This window comes from Rhamphochromis sp. 'chilingali' (genome assembly GCF_963969265.1).
Source record: "Rhamphochromis sp. 'chilingali' genome assembly, chromosome: 6".
NCBI classification, from domain to species: domain Eukaryota; kingdom Metazoa; phylum Chordata; class Actinopteri; order Cichliformes; family Cichlidae; genus Rhamphochromis; species Rhamphochromis sp. 'chilingali'.
This window is the reverse complement of record NC_137933.1, coordinates 24,379,760-24,405,598: the sequence shown is the minus strand read 5'-3', so window position 1 is coordinate 24,405,598 and position 25,839 is coordinate 24,379,760. Positions and strand designations below refer to the sequence as shown.

Below are 25,839 nucleotides of genomic sequence, written 5' to 3'. Positions count from 1 at the left end.
TAACTCTACACTGCCCTCTAGTGGCAGATTGGAGGAGAAGCATCTAATCGTTGGCCTCCCAGCCATCATCAGAGAACGCATCAGCCTGACGTGTTTTAAAGTGTTTTCTGAAGTCTTCGTCTAAGTGTTCCAGGTCATCCTCCCGCAGCAAGCCCTGGAAACAAAACACAAGCGGTCATACATGTGTTTGATCTGAAGCTGCGTAAAATTATTTGTGACTCGTGTACCGCCTCACACCTTAGGCAAGTATCCAAGGAGTTGTGTCGCATGACGCTTCAGAAGCCTCTGCCTCTCTTCTTCAACGATCTGTCTCCGCAATGCCTCTTTCTGCTCCTCAATCGCTCTCTCTTTAGCCTCCAGCTCCTGGAAGAGCAATCAAAATATCACAAAGCACATCATTAAAAGTATACATTAAGATAAAAAAAATGATCAAAGAGAGTAATTTGCACCATGTCGGCCTCCTGCTGTCGTCTTCTGTCCTCTATTAGTTTCTCCACCTCACGTTTGTGTTCAAGCTGCTTCATGCGTCGTTTCTGGGCGTTCATCTGCTCTATACGGTCGTCCTCTGCGAACTTGGCCATCATCATCTTCCTGAAGGCCTCCTCTTCCTCTTTCTCAGCCTGCCTCCGCATCTCTTTGAAAGCCAGCTGCTCCTGGAAGGTCTGTTGCATCATCAGCCTCTGTCTGATTTTCTTCTCCATCTCCTCCTGTTACACAAAAGAGTAAGAGCGAGTGTCACACAGAGAATCAGACAAGCATTCACACCATACAGTCAATTCAAAATCGCAACATAACACACTCTTTTTCCTGTGGAAGGAAGCTGGGCAGAGTAAAGCTCCTTACGATTTCTCTCTGCCTGTTAGCCTCTTCTTGCTCTTCCAAATAAAGCTCCTGACGAACGCGCTCCATCTCTTCACGCTGCTGCTGCTCCTCCTCAATCTTCACGCAGAGCTGCAGAGGACAGAGACGTTAGTTACAGATGCACTCCGGCGTCGTCACCAAAGAGTTAAGAAGCCGAGAGTCTTCACCAATTTATGAAGATGCTCCTTCGCCTCTTCTCTCTCTTTGAGCTTGGCTATCCTGTCCTTCTCCATGTGCTGCTGCTGCATGGCAAACTCCATGATGCGCCGGTTCTCGGCCTCCATCCTTTCTCGCTCCATGCGCCTCCACTCGGCCTGCTGTCTCTTGAACTCTTCGATATGCTGCTGAGTGGCTCGGACTTTCTCCAGTTTCAGCTGCCGCTCCCTTTCAGGAAAACATTTCAAAAAGTCACTCATCCTGTGCTACCTCTGCATCCCGTTTAGAAGGAAGCTGTTGTCTGAGACACTTGCTATTGTTTTTTGCAGGTATTTTTTTAACTAACCATGAAGAGATTATGAATTAGTAGCGACTCACGTCTGATCCTCCTCGTAAATCTTCCTGACGATCTCGTCCACCATGAGCTTCTCTTTGAGGAATTCCTCATACGCTTCCTGTCTCCTGCGCTCCCTCTCCATGAGCTGCTGCTCCAGCTCTTTCTGATACTGCACCATCTCCTCCTGGCGCTTCTGCTGCAGCTTCTGCTGCTCAACGGCTACCCGCTCCCGGTCGCTCCTCATCTTGCGAGCGTAGTCTGCCTCTTCCCGCTAAAAGACACATCATATTTATACAACCTACAGACTTCAGAGCAGCCTTTGTATTCTTTGTACTTACCCAAAAGTAGTAGTTTTGGGTGGGGAGAGTTTTGGGTGTTTTCTGTTAAAATTTCCACACTTCAAGAGTATTTGTTATATTCAAAGAAAGTCTGCCCTCAGGACTCACCATTGTCTCAAACCTCATGGCCTCCTGCTCAGCAATCTGTGCGGCTCTGTCCTTGTTCAGGTACGCAGACTTCAGCTTCAACTCCAGCTCTCGAAGCTCCGTGCTGAAAAATACACAGAGAAAATATTTAACAGGCAGAAAGTGACAAATGTCAAATGTGTTTGTTTACTGACCCAGAGCCTCCAGTAAGTCAGGGTAACGAGGTCAGTGTGTGTGTGTACCTGTTCTCTTTGATATACTGCCTCATTTTCTCCTCTTTCTGCTTATCGTGGTTGATGCGGGCCAGCTCCCTGGCCATTCTCTCTTCCTGTTCAAGCTGCTTTTCCCGGTTAACTCGATCCTCCTCTGCCTGCAAATCACATTTATTTATCACATTTAAAGCTCAGATAAGAGAAAAGTGTCAGAGGGATATTTTTTCAAAGTTTGGATCTAAAATCTGTAGTCAGTTACTGATTATGAAACAAAATAACTCCTGGCCACAAACATGTGCTGCTGTCTCTCTGTGATCTTTTGTTCTTTTTTTGTTCTTAGGGGGTAAATATCATATAATTTTAACTCAAGGATAAGACAAAGTGCCGCCTGATGCTCTAGGGGCTTGAGTCTGTGCCCAATAGGCACTGTTCCTGTCAGCACTGTCAGTATTGGCTTTTTAAGGATTAACTATACTAAAAACAAACTAAAAGAACAAGTTCTTCTAGTAATCAAGCAGAAATCTGGGAACAACCTTTGAATTTTCCAGTATGGCGAAGTATCAAGTCACAAGGCATTAAAATTAACATTTTTAGTTGAATTAACATTTTGGATCCATGGACAGTAAACTCCTCACATCTTAATCCGATCAAGACTTGGTCAATACTTTAAAAAGCATGTCTTATTTTGGACTGTAAAGAGTTTAGCTGCAAAGATACTGGTCTGATGTAAAATCAGAAATGGAAAATATATTAGATCTGAAATTGGAGACAAATTCCAATAGGTGAGGCTGAGATGGTCTGGACAGGTGCAGCGGAGGGACATTGGATATACTGGACAAAGGATGTTGAAGATGGAGCTGCTAAGAAGGAGGAAAAGAGGAAGATCTTAGGGGGAATTCATGGCTATAATTAAGGACGGAGGGTTGGTGCTATGGTGAGATAGGAGTTGATCCACTGTGGTGATGGGAACAGTGAAAGAAGAAGATTATATATGTAAATGGAGATGGTCTCAAAATCTCTTATTCTATGCCTTTATACTAGATGTATTCCATTACTTTATTTATGCTGCAAGGAAAAACAACTACTGCTTTATTTAGTTTCATTTGGATACTTTACATGCATTTTAATTAATTCCAGAAGAATTTTATTTAGTTTTTCATTTGAAGTATTTGCTATTATGCTGAAAGGATTTTTCTGATTAAAAATTTCACCAGATTTCAGAATGGATCCATCTCTCACCTGTAAAAGTGAAAACCAATATATTCAGAAAAATAAAACCGAATAGAGCGTGCTTAAATGTCAATTGTCACCCCCGAAACAGACACACAAACCTTGAGCAGTGCGCTCTCTATCTGCTTCTCCTTGAGCTCCTGCTGCACCTGTCGCAGGTACCTCCTCCTCTCGAAGCCCTCCTCCTCCCTCAGGCTGGCCTGGACCTGCCGCTCTCTGTCCACCCGCTGGGCCTCCTGCTGCCGGTGCTGCTCCTGGACCCGCCGCTGAGCCATTAACCTCTGCTGGTGGCTGTACATCCTGTTACCACTCTGTGTCCACAACAATAACACGGGAGGGGAAAACACGTGACCAGAAACCGGCGTTATGTTAACTTTGAGGTCGTGAACTAGCAGCCAAGCTAACGTTAAATTCGCTTCTAGGATTTACCATGTTTGAGGTTCTTCTCCTGGATTCCCGCTTTCTCAACTCAAGCCTTTAACTTTCTTTAACGCAGAAAACTTCGAATGTACTGAAGCGAATGTTAATCCTCGGTGTTTCTGAGCGGGTCAGTAGCTGCCGCAGGTTACCTCGGTCAGTTGTTTAGCGTTTTGTTGTCCTGGGAACGCTTGGTCTTCCTAAACTGGGCCAATGAGTGAGCGTTGGCAGTGACGTCAGGCCCGGGAAACTCAAACCGGTTTCAGGATGGAGGATTGTTTCTAGGATACACGCCATGAATAACTGACGCACTTCTGAAGGCAGGTGAATGTTTATCACAGTGTTAACAATGTGTCTAATAAATTGTCAGAAGAAAATAACAATAGATTCCACGTTAATATTTGATATAGGAATACTTTTGCTATCAGTTTAGAGTTTTAGTTTTCAGTTGTTTTCACCTGAGGTTAGCTTTAGGAGATGCATTGCTTTTTCCATTTTAGCTTCTAATATTTTTATTTAGTTTCATTAATTTTTGATTAGGTCTCGGAACTCTGTGAACGGTAGTACCAACAACAACTAGTAGCGAGGTCTCATTACCACAGGGGGCTGCTGCTGCAAGCACTAGCTGTAGAGAAGTGAGGAAGAGATGAGAACCATAAATGCCAGGGCCAATTTTTTGTCTCAGTCCAGCCCTGCTCATAGTAACAAGTCTGACCAAAGTGACTACAAATGTTTTTTCCAAGTATGGCTTTTTAGTTTTCCTCCTAAAGAAATCTCACCACTAGCTTCAAGATCAAAATATTTCCTTGATTAAAAGAGGTGTATGTGGCCAACAAACAAATCACACTCAAACTGGCTTGTATTAAAGATTTATTTACATAACAAAGAAGAGGAACACTTGGATCTAAGCCAAGAATGTTGATCAGAGGAAAATGTGTTCTAAGGGGAACCATAGTTTTATAGGAATGTATTAAAAACAGGTTGGATGGGGGTACATTTATAGCGCCTTAATAGACATAGATGCATTTACAAACTTGCTGTACTGTACAAGTGAAAGATCTTTTTTTTGTTTTTTTGTTTTTTAAACAAACCTTCTGACATTTCAAGCCAAGTAAAACAAACACACAGTATTGTAAAAAATATTTCCAGATCCCCCCCCCCAGTAATTGTAAATCAAAACCCATCTAGTACCTAATCCAAAAGGTATTTATTTTATAAGCTGGATCTGTCAACTCTGTTAACACAGTGAAATCTACCTAATCTTTCACTCAATGCTAAAATATTCAGGTTATGTTCACCTTTAAAACGCAAACCTTTCAGAGCTGAGATCACTTTCCATGTGGGGAGGGAACCCCCCCCCCCAAAAAAAAAAAAACATTCCACGTATTTTCCTAATGGTTTAAATCAGATGTCTTAGTGTTGATAAACTTACTTAAAACCAGCAGGTGATCAAGGTAAATATGTGCTACATCACTTTAACATTTTTACACTTGCTGCACAGCAACCTGACTCTATATAAAGGGAGCAGCTTTGAGGTTCATTACAAATAAAAAATGAAAGGAAATAAAAAGCACATACACAATAGTAGCAACCACACATTAAAAACCCAAAACACTTTGACTGCCTCTCACTTCCTTGATCCTCTTCCTCCTATCCTAATTAATACAAAACACCAGGAAAACCTATGGATGGGCCCAAGCTGCTTAAACATTCAGTAATTACAATATTTTTGCAGGCAAATTTTTTAGGAGGACTACATGCAGAATTTAGGTATAAGTAATTTGAGCATTCTGTGCCGGGAAGTGGGATTTCTTTTTAAGGAAATCTGGTGGTCTTGACAAATTTATGTCAACATTTTTTGACAATCACTGCCCTCTTTAGGCCGGCAGGGCGCCAGACACTTTGTGTGTTGGGAGGATCTTACAAAAGAATCAAAAATATTTAGTGGGAATACTCCTGATCAACTTTGCAGGGTAAATAAAACTTTACTGGATCTACTTTTTTTTTTTTTTATTCACAAATATAAAGACGTTTTACATCTAGTACACTGGTGAGGTGTTTTCTGAATAACGGGAAGTCATTGTTTAGTTAGTCTGTACAGGTTTAATCTGACTGAGGCTGCTGGTCCACAGTCGCACTCTCTGCCGCAGACACAGAGTCGGGACGCTGATCTTCCTCATCTCTGCTCTCTGAGATCTCGTCACAGAGGTCAGGTGTGCTGGAAGATGGTAAAGCGGGCAGCACCGACGTCTTTGAGTCATCTTCAGAGGAAGCCTGGATAACACTTGTTCCTGTGGAAATCTCCTTCTGATCTCCTGCTGGTAACGGCGACTCTAATTCTGGTTTGTCAACAGTGCCGATGGCTGCACCTCCAGATGAGACACATTCAGCTTGTTTTGGGTCCGTTTCCTTTGGTTTTTGAGCAGGTGAGGCTGTCAAGACGTACACTTGGACTTTGGCTGGCTGCCCCACGATGAGCTGCCTGTGTGAAGGGAAGAAGACGGCATTATAACGACGTACTTCAGATTGACGTTCAGCTAACATGCATTTTCTACCAACAATTTAAAAAAATATGAACCTACTCATGAACAGTTATATATTAGGGGTGCAACGATACACAAAATTCACGGTTCGGTTCGATACAAAAAAAAAAAAAGTTCATGCCTTTTTAATTTGTCATTTATTAAAATTATAAATATATATTTTAACTCAAAAGCACAGTTTTTAAATTTAATGTTGCTGAAACAACAAAATAATAATCAAAATCTATCTGATCAAGAAATCACTCATCTTTGGCAAAGAGAGTTTATTACAGAGAAATGGCTCTTTCCAAAATAAAAGCTATACTATACGCTTCTTCTGGGGTTTATTCTCAGCAGCGTATTAAACATATCAGGTCCCCATAAGGAGAATCATGTGCTAACGGCTGTCTAAATGACTCGGGTAAAGTTTGTAGCATGCGTGCTTGTTGTTTTTGTCTGCTTCCACTTGTCTTTGCACTAAGATGATGTTGGCGTAAATGTGCAGTCATATTCGTTGTGTTCCCACTAGTGCTGTCAGCGTTAATGTCGTTAAAATGACATTAACGCCATAACGCGGCAAATCTCCCTTAACAAGTTACCGCAGATCGCCCCATGCGCAAGGCTGGACAGCGTCAACAAGCTAACTGCGCTAACGCACTAGTTCCCACCAATTGAGCATTGCGTGCATAGCTGGACTGGCCATCGGGCTGGCGATTTTTTGTTTTTATGGGCCGATCGATTTTTTTTTTTTTTTGGAAGGGTATAAATAATGAAAGGTGTTGGATCGGCCAATTGGTCATGATCGACTCTGGGCTGGACCAATTACAGCCGAGGAGGTCGGATGCACCCTCCCCCTTGTTTAGCAATCTTATAGACGAACTAAAGAAAATGGAGAACAAAAAAAGGAAAGGAGGTGCAGAAAAAAATTAGGGCCAAAAAGAAACAAGCCCTTCAGGCAGACGCTGCCAAATGTGTAAAAATAACTGAATTGTTTGGCGGTAGCTATGGCATAGCTTCCACAGATTTAGCAACATCAGCAAGTGGTGGAGGCCAGCAGGTGGATAAGGGAAAGGGGAGGCAAGAGGAGGAGAGACCCGAGGCGGCCACCGGTCATAGTGGCAGAGGAACTGAACTTCAGGTAAGAAGTCAGGTATTTTTTTGTCCCAGTCCAGCCCTGATTGCGTGGCACATCCGACACACTGTTTTACTTTTGTCCATGACTTTTGTCCATCAGGGTCATGCTTCACATGAAAACCAAGATAGTTCCAAACGCCAGATCTGAATGAGGGTGGGGGAGGTTCAATTTGCCATGTTGCAACGAACTTAGCTTCTGTCTTGCTAGCTTGCTCAGTAGTCGAACGCAGATCCACTGAGCGCTCAACACAGACAGCATCGTCAGAAGAAAAGTTGATAAAATAAATAAAAGATTTTGTATTGTTCGATACATACAGTGGGGCAAAAAAGTATTTAGTCAGCCACCGATTGTGCAAGTTCCCCCACCTAAAATGATGACAGAGGTCAGTAATTTGCACCAGAGGTACACTTCAACTGTGAGAGACAGAATGTGAAAAAAAATCCATGAATCCACATGGTAGGATTTGTAAAGAATTTATTCGTAAATCAGGGTGGAAAATAAGTATTTGGTCAATAACAAAACTACAACTCAATACTTTGTAACATAACCTTTGTTGGCAATAACAGAGGTCAAACGTTTACTATAGGTCTTTACCAGGTTTGCACACACAGTAGCTGGTATTTTGGCCCATTCCTCCATGCAGATCTTCTCGAGAGCAGTGATGTTTTGGGGCTGTCGCCGAGCAACACGGACTTTCAACTCCCGCCACAGATTTTCTATGGGGTTGAGGTCTGGAGACTGGCTAGGCCACTCCAGGACTTTCAAATGCTTCTTACGGAGCCACTCCTTTGTTGCCCGGGCGGTGTGTTTTGGATCATTGTCATGTTGGAAGACCCAGCCTCATTTCATCTTCAAAGTTCTCACTGATGGAAGGAGGTTTTGGCTCAAAATCTCACGATACATGGCCCCATGCATTCTGTCCTTAACGCGGATCAGTCGTCCTGTCCCCTTGGCAGAAAAACAGCCCCATAGCATGATGTTTCCACCCCCATGCTTCACAGTAGGTATGGTGTTCTTGGGATGCAACTCAGTATTCTTCTTCCTCCAAACACGACGAGTTGAGTTTATACCAAAAAGTTCTACTTTGGTTTCATCTGACCACATGACATTCTCCCAATCCTCTGCTGTATCATCCATGTGCTCTCTGGCAAACTTCAGACGGGCCTGGACATGCACTGGCTTCAGCAGCGGAACACGTCTGGCACTGCGGGATTTGATTCCCTGCCGTTGTAGTGTGTTACTGATGGTGACCTTTGTTACTTTGGTCCCAGCTCTCTGCAGGTCATTCACCAGGTCCCCCCGTGTGGTTCTGGGATCTTTGCTCACCGTTCTCATGATCATTTTGACCCCACGGGATGAGATCTTGCGTGGAGCCCCAGATCGAGGGAGATTATCAGTGGTCTTGTATGTCTTCCATTTTCTGATGATTGCTCCCACAGTTGATTTTTTCACACCAAGCTGCTTGCCTATTGTAGATTCACTCTTCCCAGTCTGGTGCAGGTCTACAATACTTTTCCTGGTGTCCTTCGAAAGCTCTTTGGTCTTGGTCATGGCGGAGTTTGGAGTCTGACTGTTTGAGGCTGTGGACAGGTGTCTTTTATACAGATGATGAGTTCAAACAGGTGCCATTCATACAGGTAACGAGTGGGGGACAGAAAAGCTTCTTACAGAAGACGTTACAGGTCTGTGAGAGCCAGAGATTTTCCTTGTTTGAGGTGACCAAATACTTATTTTCCACCCTAATTTACGAATAAATTCTTTACAAATCCTACCATGTGAATTCATGGATTTTTTTTTCACATTCTGTCTCTCACAGTTGAAGTGTACCTCTGGTGCAAATTACTGACCTCTGTCATCATTTTAGGTGGGGGAACTTGCACAATCGGTGGCTGACTAAATACTTTTTTGCCCCACTGTATGTGTACCGAACCGAAAGCACTGTATTGAACGGTTCAATGTCGATACGAGTATTGTTGCACCCCTATTATCTATAGATATGACACACTTATTAATAATAAATTTGCCTCTTAATGTTTTACTAAGTCATCTTAAAGGGGCACTCCTACGTCCACATGTTTATTAGTCACAAATCACAAGACGGAGCATGTTGGTTCGGTTTTAGGCCTTAATTTGCTACACTGTCCTCATCAGTGACCTGGCCTACTGTAAGACCTCAGTAACGCCTGTCGGTCCCATGAAACAGCCGCTCTGGACTGAGCTGTAAATAAAGCTGCAATGTTTGCAGCTTTGTGCATTAGTGGAAGAAGTGTAAATTGCAGGATTTTATTTTATTTTTTTAAATTGCTGCATCCACCAAGTTTTTTCAGGTTTGGGGAAAAAAAGACTAATGCTGTGAAAAGAGTCAGAGTCATGTATACAGTCCTCACAAACAGTAGTTTTTGGTTTTAATGAGTATCATGTGTCAAGTTTTGATTATTTGAAAATTACTTACACACACTTCCAAATAAGTAATTTATAAATTTTAAACTTCACATATTTTATCTATCTCACAAAAATCAAAAAAAATCCAATGCATTTGTATCGTATATCTTTCTGCTAATTCCATCCTCAAAGATGCACCTGCAAACATTCACTATAGAGAGCGTGGATTGTGTGTGTAGACTCCATTTCACACACAATGTAACTTCAGAAGCAAAAGACAGTAAATACAAAATGTATCAAATTAAGGTCCAGTGTAAATATTAAAATGTTAACTATAAAATTTAGCAGTCAAAAGACCTATTTTGAGGAAGTACTTGATGACAGGAAGAAACGTCTGAATGAACCAAACTCAACCATCTGATGCAACTAGTTGAGAGGGATATTACATAAGCTGCAATGTAACCAGTTATAACACTGTAAGGTTACTGAAGGTTATTGTCTCAAATAAAATGACCACATGCAGGCCAAATACTGCAGACACAATAAAAAATGCTGATGGTGGCCAGTGGTATCCCTCTGCCTCCTAGCAGATTATCGCATCGTATTTGCAAGAGTTTCAGAAAATTTGACCTCTGACCCTAACTATGAGTTTAAAGAGATTCAAAGTTGTCTGAGAGTTTTAGTAACTACACCTGTGGTATCAATTTGAAGATCCTACATCACTTTGTTCTGAAGTTATCACATTCACAAATCTGGATGAATTGATGTCGTTTATGACGGTAAAAAGTTCTAACAAACCTCTTTTTCCCCTAACCTCTTTGATAACATCTACACAGACACATATTCAGCCCTGAATTATTCTCCACAGCAAGTCAGTTACTATTGTCCACGATTCATGTAATTGTGAGGTTATTTCAGTTTTGTATAAAGTATAACAGGACTGAATAACAGAATATAAGAGATTCTACCTTTGCAGACGCTGGAGTTAATCGAGGTGTATGATATACAGATATCTCAATCTCTGTTATGTCTCTATTTTGACTATATTTTAATCTGTTAAAGTCTGTTGCAAGTTGTTCAACTTCATGAAAGCAAACTATAAATTGAAAAGAGTGCCCCTTTAAGTATTTAGTGCATTTTCTTTAGGTCTTCAGTGTGTTTCAGAGATTCACTACAAATCACAACATGTAAATGTTGGGAGCGGTTTCTACTCACACACGATCTTTGGCTTTCATATCTGCTGGGTTAAAAACAAGAAACAACTTTTTCAAGCAACGTGTGAAACTAAACACTGGCCATGACTCCAGCGGTAGTGAAAGACAAACACAAACCTTTCTCAGCTATGACTTTGCATACGTGATTCGGCCGATCGTTTAAATGTTTGGTCATCAGGTCGCCACGTGATGCATCGACGAGAAGGTCACAGTTGAGACAAACCAACGTGAACCTGAAAACAGAAGAAGAAATTTTATTACTATTTTAACTCAGATTTACTGCCAAGTGAAAGTATAACTTGAGAAGTACTCTTACTTTGAGGCCAATGAATTTTTCTTGTGATCCATTTTCAAAAATCTGTTCTTGGTGATGGTGCTGTGAAATCTGATTTTTTTTTTTTTTTAAAAAAGAAAGAAAGTTTTGTCATAAAAAAAGTCAGCAGATGCTAAAAGTCACTCAAATATCAATGGAAATCAGGGTCTTGCTGACCTTATCATATGATTCCCGATAGAAACTTTGCAACTTGTGCGATATTTGCATGCGCCGCAACTGGAAACCATTGGGAAATGAGAGAAAAAGTCGTCCACGTGTGCGTTGCATTCGATGCATGTGTAAATCCCTCCGCTAGCACTGAAAGCACAAAATGTAACACTTTAAGATACTGTTAATGATGATTTGAATTTCTCATTAGTATGATGCATTGTCTGCTGAGAGGTCTGTAGCTTTCTAATTGTACAGTCCGACTTGTTGTACCACTACATCATCTTATGTCTGATCTGCTTAAAAGCCCAAATAATGTGACTGAAGCCAGCAAATCGCTGTTGATTACTGAGCCTAATTAGCCAAATATCACACACACACACACATTAATTTTTTTTAAAGACAGAAATCCTGCTATACTCCATGTTATTTTTACTCAGCCTAATGAAGAGTGTCCAGAAAATTAATTGGAAATACAGTCATTTATTTTGTGTACTGCGGGGCTTTAATAACCTCCATTAATTTGCTCCCACCCTGCCTTGGATACCCAAGAGGTGGGGCTCCATGTTAGTGGTTGTGGTGCAATTTTAACCACATGCAAAAGACCCATTGTGTCATTAAGATAAATGATCTGCACTTTAGTGAAGACTGCAGTGTAAACATTTAATTTATTTAAAGACTACAGTCATTTTAAAGGGTCTTGATATTTAACTTCTTAATAAATTTGCATCAGCTCAAATTGTATTAAGGGCTCAACGTTTGCGACTTCACAATAGTTTAAAAGAGTCCAAATGTATTTATTTACACCACCTACAGTGGAACGCAGGAACAAGTAATCCAACAAGAGACAACTACAACTAGAGCGATTGATGCAATGATGCAATGATGCCATGAAAATGTCAAAAACTGATTGGTTGGAAAAAGCTGTCTTTAACAAGAAAACGAATAGCAGTCCACAAGCAGAGGAGGAACAACAGCCAACATTAGCAGATGTTTTTTTTTTTTTTTTTTTTTTTTTTTTACACATCTGACACCGCCCCCTGGTGACGACAACACAGCTACAACAGGTAGACATGGGTCACATTAAATCCTGAAATAAGAAAGTCTGTGATGGCTTTGTCTGTGAAAAGTTTTATAATAAGGACTGCTGAGATATTGATCAGGCTGTTGGCTGTGCGAAGCAGCGTAGCTGAAGCTGAAATGAGCCAAGAGTCCAGAGTGTGAACTAATCCAAGCAAACAAAGAGTGAAATCCAGAGGACCTGAATAGCTCGAGTTTCAGATATGAAGAAATGGCTGAACCTTCGTGGCAGTTCTAATGTTATCATACCAAGTGAAGTTTTGAAAAAGAACACTCTGAAATCTAAATTGATCTTCACTGATGTTTACATGCTGCACATCTTTAGAGTCTGCTCCTGAGTGCTGTGTGAAAAAGTTGCCAACCTGAGATTCCTGAGTGCCAGGTTGTGCTTGGACTGAGGGTTTTGCTTCTTGCTCTGAGGCATCTTTGCCTTTCCTGTTTCTGAGGTGGTTGGTTTAGACTTAGATACAGTAACATGAGGTTTTATTGGATGATTCACACTCAGACTTTCTGTACTGACGACAAAACCAGGTTGCTTAGGGGACACTGGCAGTGCAGGTGACTTTCCTGTGAGGGAAGCTCTAATGGTCACCTGCAGTGAGAACACAACACTGGATCAAATTTATATTTCTTTAACATTTAACATAATAGCACAGATCTTATTATGACTGCCTCAGACCTTTGTACCAGGAGGAAGGCCCTCCAGGGCTTTAGGCTTCCTAAAAGTCTTGTGGACATGAGTCCTGTGCTCCACTTTCTCCTTGTAGGTGAGAAAATTCAGTCTACATTTTCCACAGCGATGGATCTTTTTTTTCTGAAATGGGGGGGGGGGGGGGGGCAGAAACACAAAAAAATGTGATTAATAAGTGGTTCTATGGGAGGCTAATAGCTGATATGTTTCATTTGGATTCGCTGAAAGAGTCTAACAAGTACGAAACAGACTAATTTCACTTCTATTAAAAGAGTGGCAATTAATTTTTTTTGGTTCTAATTCAACCAAATTTATTGCTTTGTAGGGCAAGAGAAGCAGGTTTTATTGTGGAAGCTTTTATGTATTACACTTGTGTGCTCGGCAGACACCTAAATCAATTCAAACTTGGAGGTAATGGCAGGAACCAAAAACAACTCCAAGCCTGTAAATGTTTAAAATTTCCTGGAGAAAATCTGAATTCACTAAACTGTATTTTGCACTGCGGCAGTTAAAACTGACATCTGTTTCTGAAAGGCGCTCAAACCGAGGGTGAACTTAGCTTCATACCTGATGTTTCATGTAGTGCTGCATGTATATATGACTAGTTCTAAGAACTTTGAGACAGAAGGGACACAGCAGGTCTTTTGTGTTTTCGTGGACGCTCCTGAAATGTGTCTCCAAATCAGAGAAGAAGGAAGACCTGTAATTGCAAACCTGTGGAAGCAGTAAAACCACAAATTCAGTACTGGCCACCGATTCTCTGCACACATTAAAAGAAACTGTAACCCTAAGACGAATGCAGACCTGGCACACATAAGGCATTTCCCCAGGTTTGTGGTTTCCCTTCATGTGCTCCAGAAGCACCTGCTCTGATTCAAACGCCAGCTCACATATCTTGCAATTGGCTAAAAGGGAAAAAAATAGAATAAAATCAGATATGGAAAATAAATTTCTAACCAAAAAGCCAGAATGAGCTTCATGAATCATCGTGTTATACTTGAGGATTCAATTGGGCTGTGAGCACTCTCAATGTGGCACTGCAGCTGGAACGGGGTCATGTACTGTCGGTAGCAGTGGTGGCAGGTTGTGTGGCTTTCCCAGCTCTCGCTGTTCTGCTTTTCCAGCTCCAAGTGGTGTTTCATATGGTTCATGAACCTGCAGCGAAGAATGGAAACACACAGAGCACGGAAATGTCAACCAACTCGTTAGCATGTGGCAGCCTTTGAACAATTAGCCAGCTTTTAACTGTTATCAAGAACAGACTGCTGACGTTTATTTGAACTGACGATTCAGGCCTCAGTAAAGACCTAGAGACCACTCAGAACAGGTTGCTAAGAAAAATCGGTGTTCCCAACTGGTTCGCAAATAGTTGGTCACAAAGATGTATTCTTAGTGATTGCTTTGGTTGCTAGCATCGCTTGCCCATAAAAGATGCTAGCTTGTCTGCAAACACTAATTATTTGCAGAGTGGAACTGAACCTGTGAAAAGCATGAAGCAGGCTAGAAAGAGCAATCGCCTTCATCGAAAAAGTTTTGAAACCTTTTGGTTTTAGCGTCGAGGCACAACTGTGCTCATAAGGCAAACGGCCGTTTCTGGTTTTCATCGTGTTTTCATCTTTGTTACAGATCAGTGAGTAGTTGCTGAGTGTTTGCAGACATGACTTTTGCGACTTTTGTTAATCTGCTCATTACCAAAGAAATCACAATGAGGCTTTCATGTAGCATCATATCATTACAACTGATATCCCCTAGCAACAGCCAGCAACCACTCATCATCCAGTTGTTACCAAGTTACTGGAGGTTGCCAACTGGTCTCTAGCCCTGTGTGATTGAAACCTTAGAAAGTATGAAATGGATGCATTTACCCGTATTTATTCATTCTAGCCCAGACCACCTGCTGCTGGAATGCAAAATTAATCTTAATAATTGCTTTTCATACTTTAAATTATATGAAAACATTAGTCAAACTTTTTCCCCCCCCATTCATGTCTTATTATATTTGTTGCACCTGTAATATTGAATCCTGAATCCTAAGAAACAAAAGGTGGAGTGAGTAAACTAAGAGTAACATTTTTTTTTAATTAATTTAAAAAAAGTTCATTTCAGGTTATAAACGAAAGGAAGAGTTTCTATAATTGTTCACAAATATACTTTATATGATGAACAGGTGTTCTGACTTTACAGTTCAGTTTTTGCTCATTATTAACCCTGTTTTAAATGTATTTAAATTGGTTAAATTTAACCCATAACAAAAATATATTTTCAAGATATTAGTGTTGGTACTACTGATTGAAAATTTTGGCAGGCCACTTATATATTTGTTGAATAGTTAAAGATCAGCTTAAACCTGTTGAGATCAGCTACAGTGCATGCTAACTGAACTTACTCCACATCTGTATACTGCTGGTTGTCTAAGCCCTACATTTTCAAAGCTGCTACATTAAAGAATTAATTTATAAGCCAGAAACTATTAGGTGAGCTATTACTTTACATTTAAGTGTATTTTCCACACAGCCCTTCCATTCATTCATCATAACAATGTTTGCGTTTGGTCAGTACAAACAGCTCAAGGTTGAATAAATAAATACACAAGTGCGGACTTGAACAAATTTGATCACGATTTATCTTTAAAGAGAAAATAGGTGCACTAAAACAGCATCAACTTTAGCTTTGTGGGGGAAAAATTAAATATTCATGGCCTGTGTACATGCACCGGATCCAGGTCCCAAAGGTTTTTAAGATGAATGAAGCGCTCTGCTCACGCTTCACTTTCTAAGCATGTATAATGGCTGCTATAATATCAGCAATTACACAAAGATTTTTGTTTTGCTTAATGATACAGTGCCCCACGGCTGCACTGAGCAGCACCTCAGCTACCTGCCACTGCTGCCCTGACGAGGCATGGCCCATTTTTCAGCCTGCACATTCTGCTACCTCAGCTCCCCTAATAGAAATTTTTATGTGGCTGATCTCTGACCTCCGCTGTGAGAGTGTGGTTGCAGTACAAATGTGTTCTCCCATTAAAAGCAGCTTACAGAAGCTTTTTTTGCCCCACTGTTCTGAAGCAAAGTTATTTAATCAAAGGAGCACTTCTTACGCCACCTAAACTAGCAGTCATTTTTCATCTCTACACCCATGAGGGAAAATGGTCAGATACTGTCATCCATCTGAGACAAAAGCTGCAGTTAGGGCAGAGGCAGATAACCTCCCTCCCCATCCTCTCTTTTGTTTTATTGGCACTGGACACAAAGTCCTTGAAAACTCAGTTTGGTTTTTGAACATTATGTGTGTAGACAAAACAAGCCAAACACTACAGCACTGTCTATAAACACCATAAATATTCACTAATACTTTATTCAAATCCATGTTAGAGTTGGAAAAGGCAGATGGTTTTGCCTTTACTCCCCTTCATAAAGGGAATGTTGATTTCAAAATATAATTCCCACAAATTAACAATACCATTGGAGTTTAGATCAGTATCCGTATGCCTTCCTATTACTGAGCAAAACAGAATACTAAAGTTGAATAATTACTACTAGACCAACCTGCCTATTTATTACTGTAATACAATCAGATGTTCCCCAGCAGAAAGCGATTAGCCTGGTTATGAGGTGAGCAGCCACCTGTAAGCCGAGCTGCTCAGACTTCCTTAAAGCAGGAAGCCCAATTACTACTATAAAACAATAACACGACAACCCAATCTAATGGATATTTGGAGCAAATATATGCTGGTTAATTTCTATTTAGTGACAAGGAAACACACATAAAAACAAACCAATATTTGTAAATGTATAGTACATTATATCCTCCTGAGACCCAGCCTATTCATTTTTTCCTCTATTTTGGACATTTGTTTTCTTTCTATATCTTATGACTTGTTTGAGCTACCCTTACTAGGTGCCGATGTGCTCACAGAGGACATGCTGGCCCTTCCAATGATATCTCATATGTTTGGGTGGCTTCTTTAAGCTCCAAAGAGGCAGGAAATCATAAAATCAATTTCCTCAGTTCTCAGGAGGATATTATGCATATTAATATAGTGGCATATGTACCAATCAAGGAGTAAGGTCTGATTTAGACTTTTGGGGAATCTTTGTAGAGCTTTTCATGTAACTTGCGCAAGTGGCCGAAGTCATTGCTGACATTTATGGATGTGCACCATTCATTATGCTTTAATTACTGTGTATTTGCGTCCTGTTGTTTTACATGTGGTGCCAGCCAATAGGAACCAATAAAATAATGTAAATAATTCAAACTTACAAAGGCAAAATGCTGAAATCAGCAAGAAGTCTGCACTCTTTGTGGGAAAAATGACAATTCATAAAGAAAAATTATGGCTATCTACTTAAGAATGAAAGCAAATTTTCCTACCTGATATTATTCTTGAGAACTTTTAAGCAGCTCTGGCACTTAAAGGTGGTGTTGGTCTTCTGTGCCTCCTTCTTTTGCACGTCTCCCTCAAAGTTACCGTAATAGAAATCTGCGACCAGCATGATGCGCTTGTTTGAGTTCGTGTTCAGGGCCGCTGGAGCTGTGCTTCCTCCGTTGGCACGGCAGTTCTGACATAAACGGATTAAACATATTAATGTTTCATGGAAACCAACACACGAATGATTGTTTGCTAAAACTGACGGGCTTTTAAAAACATTATTTTATATAATTATTTCATATAATCCCATTTGACAATAACATATTCTTACCAGAGTTTTACTCACCATCATGTGATATTTTAGAGCTTCCTCTGTGAGAATTTCTTCTTGACAATTGGGACACTTTCTCTTTACCATGCCATTTTCCACTCTGATGACTACTTTTTGTGGTGCTACAGAAAAGGAACTGAAGGTTAAACTTAATAAAATACAGCAGGAACTTGGATTAGAATCTTTTTGAGTTTAAAAAAAAAAAAAATGTCAATAAAACTTACACAAGTCAGGCTTTGATTTTTTTGCTACGTTGTCCATTTCCTGTGGTGCCAGTCCTCGTTTCAGTAAGCTCTGATCTGTACCGAAATGTAAAACAATTGACAATTGAGATAATTGAGCTGCCTGAGGCTAAAAACACAGTTGTTTTTTTTTTGTCACAGTTCCACATTTTTATCCCTAGACTCTACAATAAACATACACTAGAGGTATACACAGCAAGAGGTTGTGAAGAGGTATATTGTTTTCTTTACTTTTTCATCTTTGTGGTCTTGCTACTTAATTTCACTGTGCAAGCAACTGTATACTGACAATAAAAGTTATATGTTCTAAGTTCTACAAGAGTAGCTTCACATGATTCATAGATCAAAATAATCCAACAATTCCTGCGCTTTCTGAACCAATACATTTTAATCTCCTCCCCCCTTAAAGTTGACTTTTTTCTATTTCACTGCTCTTCATTAAGGTGTGAGCTAGAGCTTTTGACTAATAAAGACTATTTGCACAAATACGGACCTCATTATCTGAAACTTTGGCTGTGTTTAATATGAGGAACCACCACTACAAAACATGTACACGTGGCAGAAAAAAAAAAAAAAATCAGGAAAAGCAAAATAGCTAACTTTTAGAGCGTTACCTCTGCTATTGGTGTCCTTTGCAGACATAGAAAAGGTCTGAAGAGGTTGTGAGGTGGATCTGTTTGGTTGAAGCTGACTAGGCTGTGTTGAGTATACAGCAGGACTCTGGACATTTGACAGTGTCACAACATTGTTGCTAATTTGTTGCACCTGTGGCCTGTGGACAGCGCCAGGTATGACTGTGGCTGGAGAGACCTGCTGAAAAATCTGCTGCTGACCAGCTGTAAGCAACAGGATACGCACTTGGCATTGCAAGACTCAAACTAAAGAAAATAAACAAACAAAATATAGTGCAATGAAGATTTACTCACAAAAGGATTACTATATTAAACTGAGATTTACCTGGAATGATTGTAATTGATGGTCTTGGGGGATACGCGGCCCCAAAAGAGGCAATAAAGTCACTGCTATTTGTTAACTGTGGAGAAGTGACAATAAAGCCCTGAAAAAACAAACAAAAATCACCCTTATCAGCTTCTGTTCCTTCTGCCTGCTCTTATCATTTAGTTTTTTGGTATTTAGAAACACTTAAATGCAAAAATACCTGATTATTGACAATAACAGGCTGTGGAGTTACTGTTGTCAGACTGGTTGGTACAATACTCTTTGTTTTCCCAGGTATATTCAATGGCAGCACTATTGGTGAGGGGACCACAGCAGGCTGAGGAGGGGGGCACTTTACTTCTTGTTTCGCTGCACTTTTCCTTTGAGGAGTCGGAGGGTTAGAAGGCTTTCCATCCTTCTGGTTATTCGCTGTGAGAACATTAAGGGGGGCAAAAATAGGCAATTCAACAACAACAACCAGAAACAAAGTCAAAGCATTGAAAACTTAGAATTTTAGCAGGCAATATGTGCAACTTGCTGGACAACAAGTAAAAACCCTAGAAAAACAACTTCTGTAATGAGCTGCAATTGACTAAAAATAGTGAGTTACAGAAAATTAAATGTACACTATTTCTCCTCTGGATGCTGGGACAATATAGGGACATTTATACGTCCGAACTGTGTTTGGTACAACTTGCAGTTTGTGGGTTTCTCTGCCTACAGTTTATAATGCACTATCCAATCAGTTCCGCAGTATGTGGGTGAATCTGAGCAGAGAGTACACAGTTCAACAATTTATCCTGCTACTTCAATCTGCAGTAACATCATCAACAAACCCCATCGACTCAGTTCTACTGGCAGTCATACGTGGCAGCCATAACATTACCACCATCATGTTTGACAGATGATGTGATATGCTTCAGATCACGAGTCAAAGAACTGCATCTATTCGTGACAGCTTTTTTTCCCATTGTAGGCTTTGTCAATGACACATTTACTTCCTCATAACTTCACTAGATGGTGTACAGGGTGGCGTACTGAGGCAAAAATTTACAGACATTGTCACCGTCTCCTTCCAGAAAACACGACCCAATTATTTAAAAAAAAAACTATGAATCTTGTATGCCTGATGGCATAAATGAGTACTATAGAGTAAACTAAAACAATCTAGCAGGACAAACAGCTCTACATGTCAGAGACAATATTTGATCTGGTGCCAGAAATTTCTTTGAAAGGACTTTTATCCTGTCTCCAAATGGTTAAAAGTGGACATTTAGTTATCCTATATTTACAAGTGCATATTAAGAACTGGGCGATACTGTGCGGATGTTCCCGAATATTTAACAAACTAATCTGGATCTGGGCACAGGGAAGCTCTCCAGGTAAATTTCAGCTTTGGTGGAGGAATCCAGTCTGTTTTTGTATTATCATACATTCATTGGTGCCATTAAAGTTTAAACAATAAAATAAGACGTTTTTATATTTCTAAAAATGTGGTGTAACATACAGAGCACTCCAACAAAGATGGGCTCATCGTCATCATCTTCTATCAAGTGAACTTCAGGAACTTGTTTCTGCCACGGCTCCAGCTCCTCCTCTACACACTCCATAAAAAGTTCGGACATTGTGGACCTACAACAGAAAAACATTAAAGTTACTGCTTCAGCAAACAACACACGTATCTCCCATCAGCCACTTTGAGATGAAATAAGAAACACAGATATCACTGATGGTGGCCCACTTAGGTACAGATCCTTGGATGATCTAATTATTGAAAGAAAAAAAACAAACAAAAATGGTGTTCCCAAAGTATTTCATGATAAACTGTCGAAACAGGCATTTGATCTTTACCTGTGATTACTTTTTCTGATTATGCCTATTAAAAAAGTAACGATAAGAATCGCTGCAGCAAATGCATGGAAAACGGGTTACTGGGAGAAATTCGATTCAGGTGTGCAATCTGAGCATCCGGTGCCTGAGTCTGCACCAAAAAAACTGCAAAATCTGCATTTGGCATACAGCTGGTCAGCACTCGGTTCTACAAGAATAAACAAGCTGAGCATAAAATAAATGACCCCTGATGAGGGCTTTACTAGCTGGAGTGGGGCTGCTTTTAGTAGAACTGATAATCGATTACTCAACATGTTAAGTAGCTAGATTTCTTAAACTTAATAAGAAGAGACTTTGTGTATTCAAACGGATTTCCTTGAATTTAGATTAGAAATTGATTATAAACTGGTGGTATACTCAGATGCTACCATTTGACATGGCATCTTGGGGTTATGCCACAGCGTTTTAAGGGTGATGCCACGACCTATCCCGGCTTTTTGAGACGGTGCCATTACATACCTCGTCCAAACAGCTGAGCTGCCACAGCTGTGTGGTTGTGGGTGTGTGTGTTTTTTTAATAATGTCTTTACTGTGGCTTTTTTGAAATACTGGAATGTCACAATGTATAGTGGTTGTCTGGAAATGTTTTTAGGTTGGCCATGGTTTGGAATGAGTCAGAAAAGTCAGAATTCTGAGATTAAAGTCAGAATTCTGACTTTTTTCACCGAATTCAGGAAAAGAAGAAAAAGAAGAAAAAAAAAAGAAAAGACGTGCCCACTTTTTTCCCCCCCAGTGGCCCTAATCCTCTTTCGTAAGGACCTGATCAACAAACTAGCTCAATACTTCAATTTAACACCAATCAAACAAAAAGCTAAGAAAACACCCAAATCACGAATCAAAGAAAATAACATAGTTCAGACAAATGACTTCATCTGGTTTGGTTTTAAACAATTCTGACTTATCCTCTCCAAATGCCTTGGCAGTGTGCGGCACCACCCCAAAATGCCACGGAATCATCTCCATATGCTACAGCATCACCCCAAACGCCGCAACAGATTGAGGTATTAGTCTAAGCAGCCATGGCATCACCCCTAAATGACATGGTAAGCCTCCACCATGGGTGCCACAGTTAGAGGCTGATGCCACAATTTGATCCAGCCCTCAAATTGCATGGCATTTCATTGCATCTGAGGGTGCCACAATAAGGGGCCGATGCCATAATTTGAACCAGCCACTGGCGCATAAACACAGGTACCTAAATATTATACAGTATGTGATTAGTCATTTGACACCGGACGTGAAGAAAAGCAAACTTTGTAGCTTATCCATCCACCGCCGCTTATTTCTACAATAAATCTCCAGAAGTATTAAAATATGCAGATAAACTGTTAACTTAGTGACTTAGTTAGTCTGATACAAGACTGGTTAAATTATACAGCTTTTTTTTCCTTTTTTTTTTTAACATGGAAACAATACCTGCAGCAAACAGGGGTGAGTCTAAAGGGGGGTATGGGGTGCACGAGACCATACTTATTCCAAGGCTTTCATAACATTTTTCAGACTAAAAGTGAAATAATATAAAATATTTTATTCATTAAATTGCATTAATGTTTAAAAATAAAAGCTTTCTTCACAAGCCAATTAAAATGTAAAAGGGCCATTAAACTCTGAGCCACTGACCTGAGGGTTGTTAGGTCAGACACAGAATTATTATTAATATGAATTAACATCTGCAACATCGTGTCTTTTTTCAGCTGCAATAAAACTTGCCTCCGATTAATTTTAGAAAGCCTTCTAAGAAGACAGAGTAAAGGTAAGACGTGAATTATTTTTTTTTATCTTTTTGATATTTATTATTTCTCATTAATAATACAAAAGTATTTCTTATTCGATTACTTGATTAATTGATGGAATAATCGATATACTACTCCATTCTGAAAGTAATCAATAGCTGCAGCCCTAATGGCATCACTTTCACTTCATGGCGCACAATGTTTGGCCAGTTTGTTTAGATTTTTATTTATTTATTTTTGCTTTGAATACATGACTTTAAAAAAACAACAAAAAAAAACTAATTTTAAACATGCTTCAGGTTATTTTCAATCTGGAAAAATCTCATTAGTGGGTACCATTACCGTTTTTTTACCCTACAGTACAAACCCCTGATTATTTACAGTGATTATTGGTGAACAGGATTTAAACTGGGTCTCAGTGCTTTGGTTTTTTGTGTTGTGGAGACCCTAAAAGGAGCTTTTATAAACTGAAGGTTTTACAAAGCTGTGTAATTGACGTTAAGGCGGTGACAACACTGCCTGCTGGTGTAGCTGTGCTCAGTTTCTATTGTATAATAGTCATACTAATGCCTCGCGTTTTAATGCATTACTTATTTGGGCCTGAACGCTTTTATAGCGACAAACAACTAACTGAAATTGCATGCACAAATGCACAAAGGTCTTTAATTTTAAGCGAGCTCACCTCAGTGCACATTTCATAAACACATGAAAACAGGTAGAGTAAATGAAGACATTATTGTGTGCTACATTCAACAACAGAACAGCTAACGTCATGTTAGCCTAGCTCCCTCATAGCGAGCAGCGCTGTTTGACGTTAATGTCTCTTTTCACTAGCGGCAGAGCTAATGCTAAGGTCCAGTTTTCTAGTGCTGCTCCTGCTCTTCGGCCGCTGCAGTCTGCCACAATATTAGAGCATTAAATGCAAAATCAGATTTTAGAGCTGCGGCACAGTGTACTGTCAGATCATTGTATCATTATTTTGCAAGAGTAACCGGTCATCGAGCAAAGCCTCATAACATTAGCCAGAATCGGTTAGCATGCACACATTTTCTGGGACAAAGCCTGCACCGGTAGGACGTGTGCTTAAACACAACTCTTTCACTGCCAGCTCGCAGTTTAGGGGAAAAGCTGTGTCTACATACCAGTTTCGGCACAGTCCTTGAGCTGAGGACGGCGGATTTCAGAAAGAGCGGGTGCACATCACACACACCAAGGATGTATCGCTGCCCAAAGGCGGCGGAAAAGCTCGGCGTGTGCGGACCAATACCCGGTGCTCCTCGCTGGGAACTTCCTTTCAGTGATGTACTGCTTCCTGGTCTCGCCATCAGTTCTCTCCACCTGCAAAGGAATAACCAGCTCAGCAAGACACATTTGCACACATTAAATAAACATTTGTTTAGGTCTGCATTTTTATTCAGTCATTACTTTTAGATATATTTCTAAGTAATCAAGGGATGTGTAGATAATTAAAATAAAACAACATATACTTTGTCTCACATTTAGGAAATTCCTATGCAACATGACAAGACAAATATCTTAATGAGGTAAAAACTAAAGTAAAAAATATACACAGTAAATGATGTCAGATGACATTAAAAGACCCTTAAATCTTCGTGCCATGAGGTCAACAAGGTGCAGGAAACATTCCTCAGTGATTGTGGTCCATATTGGCGTGTTATCCTCCTGGAAGCAGCCGTCAAAAAATCGGTACATGGACATGGTCAGCAACTATACTCAAGCAGGCTGTGGGATTAAGCAATGCTCAGCTGTAGCTAAGTTTCCCAATGTGTGGTAAGAAAATATCCCTCACATGGTTACACCACCATCAACAGCCTGAACCACTGATCAAGGCAATAAGGATTCATACTATTTACACCATCTGAATATCGCAGTGGAAATGGAGTCTCAATGGACCAGGCACCATTTTTCTAATCTTCTATTGTGCAGTTTTGGTGAGCCCATGTGAACTGTCTCAGTTAACTGTTTTTACCTGGTAGGAGTGGCACTCGGTGTGGTCTTCTGCTGCCGTGACCCATCTGCTTCAAGGTTTGACATGTTGTGCATTTAAAAATGCTATTCTACATACTTTAGTTGTCAGTTTATTGACTTTGCAGCTCATGGTGCAGCTGCTGTGATGGGAAGGAGAGGAACAGTCACACTCGTATTTTCTCTAATTTATATGTTCAAAAGTTTACATACAAACTTAAATATATACACAAACTCCCTTAAATCTGTTAATAGGTGGTGCTGAAGGTTCTGCGTCTTTTATCTTGGCAAGGCCGAGACCTATTAACTTCTTGTTAGTGGCATTAGAAATAAGTGCATACAAACTTCTAATGACATCTGTAAGTGTATTTAACTGCAGGTTAATAACAAGCTGTCTTTAAAGCTGTTTTGTAATGGAAAAGTAATTATTCATCAAAATAATTCACAGAAACAAACAAGATTACCCGTTATTACCTGAAGAAACATTTTTTGACAAGCCCTGAATTACCTCTGAGTAATTAATGGTACATAGACTGCACCACACCTGCCATCTGCTCCTGCAGCTCTCACTGCAGTTGTTTCAGATCGTTAGATTAAAAACAGATCTGCTGATAGAATCAAGTGATGCATGATGCACACAGCATAATAAAGCATAAAATAACGCTCTGTTTATCAAGTCAAGTCAAGTCAAGTCAAGTCAAGAAAGCTCTTTAATATATTCTTATCCACTGTGATCTCCATCTGCTCAAAACTGCAAATGATAAAATACAGTGATGACACAAAATGACACATGTCGACTCTTTGAGATATTACAGATCTTGTAGGTGCAGCAGGGAAAGCAAATGATCAATAAAACACCGCATTTTCCAATTTATAGCCAGTTACATCATTCTGAAACAGCTGCGCCGATCAGATCTTAGCCAACAGGCAGAGGCTGTCCAGACAGTTAGGTACTGAATACGGATACTTTGCATGACTCGCAGTTTATATTGTTACTTATTTATCTCACGCTGGGTCTAGATGCAGACCTTCTGTTCATGTACCGTCGGAAATAAGGCCTTTTAATGCTTTTCCCTTAAAGAAACTTTCTTCTGATTGGCTACCTCTTTCATCAGCAACTGGGAGGGGCTTCCGTGATCCTGACCATATTATGGTTATGCCTTCTGTGACGTTTTACAGAGCCAAGATTTGGGGAAACAACAACAA

At 40.2% G+C, this 25,839-nt stretch overlaps 1 protein-coding gene across 1 annotated transcript; it reads right to left on the bottom strand.

Moving 5' to 3' along the window:
- Nucleotides 1-15: 15 nt before the first annotated feature.
- On the bottom strand, nt 16-23,928 carry LOC308398883 (uncharacterized protein). The gene is made up of 27 exons (XM_080885751.1): nt 23,790-23,928; nt 20,532-20,656; nt 19,245-19,453; nt 19,043-19,142; nt 18,700-18,921; nt 18,068-18,142; nt 17,859-17,965; nt 17,515-17,702; nt 14,141-14,298; nt 13,948-14,048; nt 13,711-13,857; nt 13,132-13,266; nt 12,815-13,044; nt 11,382-11,522; nt 11,208-11,276; nt 11,009-11,124; nt 10,893-10,917; nt 5,748-6,120; nt 3,323-3,532; nt 2,022-2,149; nt 1,801-1,903; nt 1,396-1,625; nt 1,029-1,245; nt 844-951; nt 450-707; nt 238-363; nt 16-154 (listed from the first exon to the last, which is right to left on the bottom strand). Exons 2-27 carry the CDS (start codon nt 20,647-20,649, stop codon nt 44-46), a joined length of 4,005 nt encoding a protein of 1,334 aa, XP_080741877.1. The 5' UTR covers nt 20,650-20,656; nt 23,790-23,928; the 3' UTR covers nt 16-43.
- Nucleotides 23,929-25,839: the final 1,911 nt, after the last annotated feature.

Bases quoted from the DNA above. Each gene is read 5' to 3' on its own strand.
- LOC308398883 (XM_080885751.1), bottom strand. From the start codon at position 20,649: ATGTCCGAACTTTTTATGGAGTGTGTAGAGGAGGAGCTGGAGCCGTGG. The intron at 14,049-14,140 runs GTATAACACGAT...TTTCCCTTTTAG, and splicing joins CAGCCCAATTGAATCCTCAA to CCAATTGCAAGATATGTGAG. The intron at 1,246-1,395 runs GTGAGTCGCTAC...TTTTCCTGAAAG, and splicing joins ATTTACGAGGAGGATCAGAC to GGAGCGGCAGCTGAAACTGG.